The 8,848-nt window shown below is 43.0% G+C and overlaps 1 protein-coding gene across 1 annotated transcript in view; it reads right to left on the bottom strand.

The window, feature by feature from the left end:
• Positions 1-2,058: 2,058 nt before the first annotated feature.
• Positions 2,059-8,848, bottom strand: part of LOC110710928 (protein trichome birefringence-like 39) — a 31,980-nt gene continuing 25,190 nt past the window's right edge. Inside the window, exon 5 of the mRNA XM_021889266.1 lies at positions 2,059-2,678. Within this exon, the coding sequence (XP_021744958.1) occupies positions 2,393-2,678 (286 nt within the window). The 3' untranslated portion in view covers positions 2,059-2,392. The remainder of the gene's footprint in view (positions 2,679-8,848) is intronic.

Genomic DNA, 8,848 nt, shown 5'->3' with positions numbered 1-8,848 from the left:
AAATTACAACTTATAAAAGCTAAGTTGCAAAACTCAAAATTACACAAGCCTGCAAACTAGGCACACCAACACCCCAATAGTTCATATTTACAATAGTGTCATCTTCTAGGATGGGTTCACTAATGAAACAAGAACAAAACCTATCCCCCACATCTAACCACCTTCTAGGAAGGGTGCCAGAAAAAGGGGACAGGATAACCACAAAAAACCAAAGGCCACCCTACACTTAACTATAGGGCATACCTTACAGAATTGAAGGATTAGACAAAATAGGCTAATAAACCTAAACATCAAACAAACAATCTGAACACAGCTAAAACAACAACCAGCAGGACTAGACAGCAACTAAAACACCAAAACAATTACAGAAACAACAATGATCTATCATATTCATTACACATGTAAGCAACTTTAAAGACAATATCCCTAAAATCAATTTCATCAGGAACCCAACATCCATTGAAAAGAGTATTATTCCTCTGAATCCAAACACGGTGAACTGTCTCAGCCAAAAATATCAAATGCAGTCTCCCTTTTGAGCTTGATTTTCTGTAAAATTTCAAACTCCAAACAATCTTAGAGCCAAAACCTTGATAGTTTCCCGCAATTTAAAACATTCATCACCATTTGGCAGATTCTTCTAGAATAACTACACTCAAAGAACAGGTGATGAACACTCTTAGCATCTACAAGGCAAAGAACACAAACTGAATCATAATGAATATTCCAAGATAGAAGCATGTCTTAAGAATCTATTCCATAGAGCCAGTCACAGAATAAAAATACTCTTTGGATATGCCTAGTTATTACAAACAGTCTTTTCTACGACACTTTGGGAGCTTGAGGTCTCAAGAGCCTGTAAATCTTCTTAATCTGCACCATAAACACTTTCCTCACATTATCCTAGCCACTAATATCATTTATAACTTGTCTACACTTAATAATTCTTACCAGAACCTAGGAACTCTTCAACATCAGCCTACCAACTGTTTCTATGCTTAGTAGTAGACATGTTCGACAAAATTAACTGTAGTTGTTGGCTATTAACTTATGAGTAGCTGTTAGCTATAGAGGTAACTATGAGCCTGTGAGCTGTCAAGTAGTAGATATTAGAGGTTAGCTGTGAATGTAGTGGTTCATAATATGGGTGTTTGGTAAAAGTAGCAGTTCATATTGTGGTGGACTGAAACAAATAATACTGAGTCTAAATGATAAAAACTAAAAAAAAATACATTCATTAGAAAAACTAAAATTAAAACTAAAAAATAAGGTTGAATGGTACTTTAAAATTTCAAAAGCTATCTTTTTTAGCTTTCAAAAGTTACCTCTACCTCTAACAGCTAGTTAAAACATTACTTTACCAAACACTAATATTATTTTAGCGTAGTGTTTTGACTAGATCTAAAAGCTAACAGCTACCTTAAAAGCTAACGTCAAACATACTCATAAACTAGTATTGTTTATCTCAGGGTATTTTTGGGAATTTATTTAGATTATGTTGGGGGATATTCAGAAGTTCAAACTTTTGCAATTGACATTAACCACAAAATGGAAATTTTGAACCAGCTTCAATGGAAAAATCAAAACTCACGAATAGCTAACGACAAAGACTTATCCTTTAGGGTTGATCATTCCCTTACTTTAATATTACTCTGTATATATTTCTTAAGGTGTTCATTAGATTCAATGTCAAAACCACTGAAAATGGTAGTTCAGGTTAGTTCCATTGAAGTTGCTTGTGAGCTTTCTCTCCTCCATTAAAGACAATATGTTGAATTGACTTTAAACTTTCAACAATTTTAGATTTGCTTCATATTTTATTATTATTGTAAAAGTTTATTTAATGATCTGGCACAGAAATTTGTGCAATTTATTAGTACAAAATTGTCACATACTATGAAGTATGTTTCTTTTCCATTTAAACGAAGAAAAGATCTCAAATCCTTACAAATACAAATTGAATTCAAATTTTTGATCATCAAAACAAGTATAAATAAGGTTCTTTATCTAGATTTATTGAGTAAAATCAAATCTGAAAAAATAAATATACACAAAAGATTATTTGAAAATTAAGAAATTGAGTTCCTTCATTCATGTAAACTCACAATGATAATACTAATAAAATGCTGCACCTTTTTGACCAAAGATGGAGAAATTTTTTACACTTGAAGCAAAATTCCTTCCTTATGCACCCCAAATTCCCACTTAAAAAATATCAAATTTAAATCCAAATTCTAAGAGGCAAATACAAGATTTAAAATTGTAAACAAATCATACACAAAACCCAACCTAATTTCCCCAATTATATAACATACACCAACTTCAATTAGTTGCACATGTTCTATCTTTACTCCTCTTAATTACTTGTTGATTTTTGTTCAAAAGTAGCAAATCATTGAAACAGAGTATTATATAGAAGTTGATTCCAAGTATCAGGCAACCCAGGCAAACACCAATGACTACAATCTTTTCCTCGGCCGCTATATTTAGAAGGATGTGCATCAATTCTGTATTGTGATAGAGATGTTATATCAAGCCAATACACTGGTTTTTGTATTCTACTTATTACTTTCTCCACCACAGCCCATTCTGGCGGGGTGCCCGCCGGGTATTTTGTGCCGGAGAAGGGCTTCGTTTCACTCGAGCATGATCTTGATGGTTCATCCCAATCACTTCCACTGCATTAACGAGTAACATATAATTTTTCATCATGATTTTTTTATATACAGTAATACAAGGAATACCTCACCTATCAATCTATCATACATATATGGGGTGGGGTGAGAATCAAACCCTGATCACACTAGGAGGAGACAGAGGAACTAACTATCCCTCCGTGCACTCCTTTATCCTCTCGTTATCATGATTATTACTACCAAATTACAATCATCATAGAATTGTTACTTTAATTAACGAGAGTATTCAAAAGATGTTACTTATGATTAAAAAAATATTTATTGGTGATTTTGTTGATTTGATAATGATTTAACTTACCTACAATTTGGTGATAAGAGTTTGAAAGGTATTTCCTTTTATTTTAATTTTAATAATTCATCTCTTATAACAAGACTAAATGACTTTTTTGGACTTAAAACTTGTTAACCTCACCTATTGATGGTATTTTCTAAATAGCTTGGGCCTAATATGTGACCACACTATTATTGCATTCAATTTAGTGAAAAATATAAAAATTAAACCACACATTTTTATTTCGGGTGTTTTTTGGATTTCCTCGGATACTGGTCACGCTCTCCTGGCAACGAGACGGTCCACCTGCAAAATAACGAATATTCCGGTAAACGGAATATTCTCCTCCGACGATCAAGTTAGTGATCAGAACGGAAAAGGCTAGAGAGACAAAATGTAGAGAGAAGTTGGAGCTATTTAATGCTCTGTTGTGTATATCAATGTCTTGAAAGAATCCCCCCCCATCATAAATGATTGGGGTATTTATAGGGGTGGGGCTCGTGCCCCTTTTTAGGGTTTGTACCCTAGATTGGTGTGGCGGGATTGGCTGCACAATCAGTGAATGCCACGTGTTGCCCTGGGGGCGCCGTTTTACGGCTTTCATTGGTATCTCTCGGGATTTGGGCCCTGATGTCGCTAGGGCTTTTTGGTGTACTTATTGAAGAGGGAACACATGCCTTAAACACATGGCATCTTCTCATGAAAACACGTGTCACCCTCTGACTGGGCCACGTGTTGCTACAAGATTGGCCTGAGACCTTAAGGGCTCTGAATTGCGTGGCATCTTCCCATGGTAACACGTGTCACCATATAACTGGGCCACGTGTCATTATGGGATAGGTTCACGTATACGAGGTATTTTTACCCTCAAAATTTGCCCCTCAAAGGGGGTGGCTAGTACGCTTACAAGCCGACTCCTTTGATCTTAAATAGCCTTGGTACGTACAGGTGTATTGGGGTTGTGTCATTTCTCTGTCCGCCTGACAACTTTAGACGGAACGTCTATCTATACAAAGGACGTGGACGAAAGTAGGCCGTCTCACTTTTAGGAGTTGCGGCCGTCTTGCCATTGCGAAGGGAGCTTTAGCTCTGCTAACTTTCCTTTGGACGCGTCGTTCATTAGGTCGTCATCTTTTCCGCCTAATTTAACGGAGTCGCTCCTTGTCCCTCCAAATTCTAGGTCACATTTTCAAATTATAACCGTTCAGCTTTGTTTAGGCGGGAAAGATGAATTTACTGTCTTACCCCCATAAATTTTGCCTATATATACAAGAGGTTTGACCTCATTTTGGCACTTTGGAACTTTACATTCTCTAGAGAGAAGTCAGAGCTTCTAGAGAGAGAAAGTGAGTTTTTCTTTAAATCTTCAAGTGCTCCACCGTACAGAGGTATGCCGCCTGAATTCTTTTCTTTGTATTTTTATTTCTTTGTTTATTTAAAATCAGGCTCAACACTCGGCTTCGTCCGGTTCTCCTCATGAGGCCAGACGTTCGCCTGGGACTGAGGAGTCTAGAGTGGACGGAGACGAGTTGTCTCCTTCATGGAGTGGGTCCATTTCTAGTGCGTACCAACTCACATCCACCCATTCTTCTCTGTCCCTGCAGTCGAACATGGCACGGACAAGGCAGACGCATCATCTTTATGCGGCAAGAAATCCAGACGGAAGTCTGGTGAACCCTAGACCTCCATATGACCCAAATAGTTCCAACTTAGAGACTCCTTCTTCCACTCCTACGACCGCTTCCACGGGCACTCATTGCTCGGCCGTGGAAGTAACTTCCTCGTTCGAGGAGCGCCAAAGAACTCAAGACGATTCTGCTACGGGGGGAACGTCCGGGCGAACTCCGGAGTTGAGGTTCCCCCAATATGCCAACTCGGTCATGGAGGGGGCCGAGTTGCTACTCTGTGAAGGGCCTCCTTCCTCTTCTTGGGCGGACGCTGATACGTCCGTCCCAACTCCCTCAGAACTCTTTCTCCGATATGGCAGGTCGGACAGACCAAGAACAGGGGTCTCAATTAATGAACTGTCCGACTTGCCCCCTCGCACAGCCTCTCCTACGGGAATTCAGACGACCGGTGATAAAGGCAAAAGACCCCTTGAGGATATTGTTTCTCCTCGAGGCGGCCATAGTTCTAGGAGCCGCAGCTCAACGGAGGTAGTCGATCTGGACAGAGTGTTGTCTTCCGAGTTTGGCAGCATTCCTCAACGAGAAGAGGATGAGGTTGAGAATGCGGCCGAGGGCAAAGCAGCGGCCGCTGGAGGCGAAGAGGCGATCGAGGAGGATGTTGCCAATATTGACAACTTCAAGGATCCGTTCGCCTGTACGGTGGGTAGCACAGCCTTGGGCTACCTGAACTACAAATTCGAGGATTACAAGGCATTTCTCCACCTTGGGGAGGGATTCGAGATCCAGCCTCTAAGGAAATCCCGCGCTCTGGCCGCTTAGGAGGAAGAGAGGCCGCGCCAAAGATCATTTAGCGTCTACAGGGCGGCCATAGACGTAGGACTCCGCTTCCCCCTTCATCCTTTCGTCCGCACGATTTTGGACGAGTATGACATAGCCCTCTTCCAGCTGATGCCAAACAGCTGGTTGAACATTTTTGGGTACTTAGTGACGTGCATCTGCAAAGGCTTCAAGCCAGACTTTGCAGTTTTCTGTGAGATGCACTCACTGACTAAGCTGGACGCGGATACGGACGGCTGGTTCATCTTGAGCACCACTAGAGACTACATGATGGTGGTGGACCGCGTCTCTAAGTGGCGCGACTGGAAGCACCGATTCTACCGCATCAAGACCAAAGATGTTGAACTTAACTTGCGGATGAATCGGTTCAATGCTGAGCGCATTCAACTTGGACGCGGGGACCTCAAGCCTGATAAGCCACCCGTCCACCCCAGCCAAGAGTACCAGCTTGAATATTTCAAAGTCAAGCGGGTGAGAAGGAACGGCAAAACTGAGCGCGTTCCAAGTAACTGGATCCCTTTATCCAGCTGGCTGCGGGATCCCACATTTATGTCCGCTTATGGCCTGTACAAGAACCTGCCCCAAGGTGGGCGCACGGACACATATACATATACAGATTATTTGAGTTTGAAGAATTTTCTAACACTTTCCTTTTCTCTTTCAGCTGAGGCATACAAGATGCTTGACTCAGAGCAGAAAGGGGAGGTTAACATGATGGAGATTGACTTGGCTCGGTACAAGGCTCGCTAGAAGCTGTACGAGCAATCTAAAGAAGTAAGTATATCCATCTTGATTTCTTTCTTTCGGTCGTGTATGTATTACGGAAGAGATCTTCTTCCTAACTTGGCACGGCCTATCAATTATATTATTTTGCTTCCTTTTTGCTAACCTTTGCCTCTACAGCTGGCCACTCCAACCCCTAGGTCCAAATGGAAGCAGTCGTCCCCTGCGTCCAAGACGGACAAGGACGGCAAGACGTCCAAACAAAGGAAGACGGTCGCGTCCAAGACCACTTCCACTTCTGCGGCCAAGACGACGTCGCGGACTGCCTCTAAGTAGTCCAATAGATAGCAACCCCGACTGAGTGATAGCGGGGCCTCCAAGTCCATAGATCCGGCCGCCAAGTCGGGTCATGTTAGGTCAGAGAAATTGGATGATGGGGGTAAGTCGATCCCGGCAAAACCGACCGGGCCAGAATTGACTCCGCCCGTCCAAAGAGTCAATGAATCTGATTGGCTTGAAGCCAGTCAGTCGGTCGGCGATCAGCCAAGCCGGACGCGTGAAGAGGATGACGAGCCTGCGCCGCCTTCTCCATTCACTTTCAACCTTCCTACCCCTCCAAGCTTCTCTGACGGTCAGTCCGAGTGATTTCGGATTTTATACTTCGTTTCTTCTTTTTTTTTTTACTTAGCTTAAATTAAACTCTTTGCGTCCGCATACAGACATTGCAGAGGAGCTACAAATGAGGCTGCCCGGCCAGTCCCTTAATGGGGCGGACAAGAAGGCTATGCGGGAAGCCATAGCCCGGGCCGTCCCTGCTGAGCAGCGAGATAAGCTGTGGGGGATACATGAGGGATTCCTCGGCCCCATGATCAATTGCAGCGCTGAGGTAACTTTTACACTCAAATGCACTTAGTCAATTTTTTACTCTTACTTTGCTAACACATTTACCCTGTACGCAGCTCTTCCTGCGCCTGAATGCCTTCCTTGAATGGAAGGACAAGGAGAATGAGCGGCTGAAGCATGCCTGGGCCCAGATTCAGAAGACCCAGGATGCCATTACTGGGGAAGCGGCCGTCCAGCGTCGGTATTTAGAAACCCAAATCAACGCGCTGTCCGACAAGGCGCGGCGGCAGGCGGAAGATTTGGTGAAGCTGGGCGAGGCCCTTCAGCAAGAGTCCGTGGCCAGAGATGCCATGAGACAGGAGAGGGATCAGGCCCTGCTGGACTGCCAGCGCCGGAGGAAAGGGTTCGAGGCCTCCGAGAAGCTTCAAAGTGATGTGGACTTGGCCCGAAACCACTTGAAGGAGGCCTTGGACGAGGCGGACGCCCTAAGAGCCGAGGTGGAAAGTTTAAAGAAGTCCGTTGAGGACTTAACTCTCCAATTGCAAACACCTCGAGCCCCTAGTGCGGATGAGGTAGTCCGCATTGAGCAGAATGCTGAAGACAGGCTGAAGAGCCACTTCTGTGAGGCTTTTGAGCTTATGGTGGACGCAGGAGAGGCGGCCTTTTATCAAGAACGCTTCACCAAGCGTCTTAACTTTGTCTGCCTCAAAGAGGAGGCTAGGAAGGCCAGACAGCCTTCACCCGAGCTTGACGTCACGCCAACTACCTCAAAAGAGGAGGAAGACGAAGTAGTGGCGGCCAGCAAAGATGGTGAGGCTGAGAGCAAGGAGGCGCCTGCTGATGACACGTCCCTTGCCACCGCTCAGGAGCCCGGCCCAGGCCAGAGGCCAGCTTCTACTCCGGCTGCCCCGTGATTTCAACTTTTTCTGCCTTTGTTAATTATTTTATTTTTGCTCTGTATCCGCCACCTTTTTGAGCAATTTTCATGTAAAGCACTTTGCCGCCCTTTGAGCGGTCTTTTATTAATTCATCTTTCAGGTTTTGCTTCATACTTTGCAACTTTTACACTTAAGTTTTTGCATTTTCGTACGCATACTTTTTCACGTTTGAGCGATTTTATGTACGCGTATTTTTGTATCTTCGTACAATTGTGGGGTATGCCCCTTTATTAGGCGTTCTCCTAGTCCATATTTTGGGTGGTTTGATTGACTTGGTAGAGTTTATACCCTAGATGGTATGACTTCTAACAAGTTAATCAAATCATAATAATGATTGCCCTTGGACTAGGTGGTACGATGAATCAACACATTAATTAACCGTTTAATTGGCTTTATGTGAGTTTGTCCCTTGAAACTATCACTCGGACGCACTCAGAAAATTCCAAGTATGATCTCAACTTAAAATTTTCATGTTCGGCTGGGCTGGAATGCCTAGGTATGCCCTTGCCCCATTATATGGGTTTCACAGGGTACCTTACCTTTTTCGTCCGCCTTAATTAAGGGCGGACGTATTCATATGACTCGGGATCAAGTTGCCCGTTCTTATTTTATTTAATTTACTTTTGTTTTGCGACCGAGTTGCTATGTTGCAAGCAACCTACTCGCAAATTTCACGCGGCATATCCGTATAAGTTATGACTGTGTAAATAAGCATAAATTTAATGGAAAAAAAATTATAACAATGTTTGACTTTTCATTAATTTGTCAAAATTACATTATTGTGGCAGTACGGCTTACATTGCTCGGTCAACAGACCTAGCTATATACACAGCTTTTGGCTAAGTACTTAATATCTCTTCAGATTGTCAGTGTTCCATGTACGCGGAATGGGTCGGCCGTTAATGGCTTCAA

This window comes from Chenopodium quinoa, unplaced genomic scaffold (genome assembly GCF_001683475.1).
Source record: "Chenopodium quinoa cultivar QQ74 unplaced genomic scaffold, ASM168347v1, whole genome shotgun sequence".
NCBI classification, from domain to species: Eukaryota; Viridiplantae; Streptophyta; class Magnoliopsida; order Caryophyllales; family Amaranthaceae; genus Chenopodium; species Chenopodium quinoa.
This window is presented reverse-complemented; position numbering and strand designations above follow the sequence as displayed.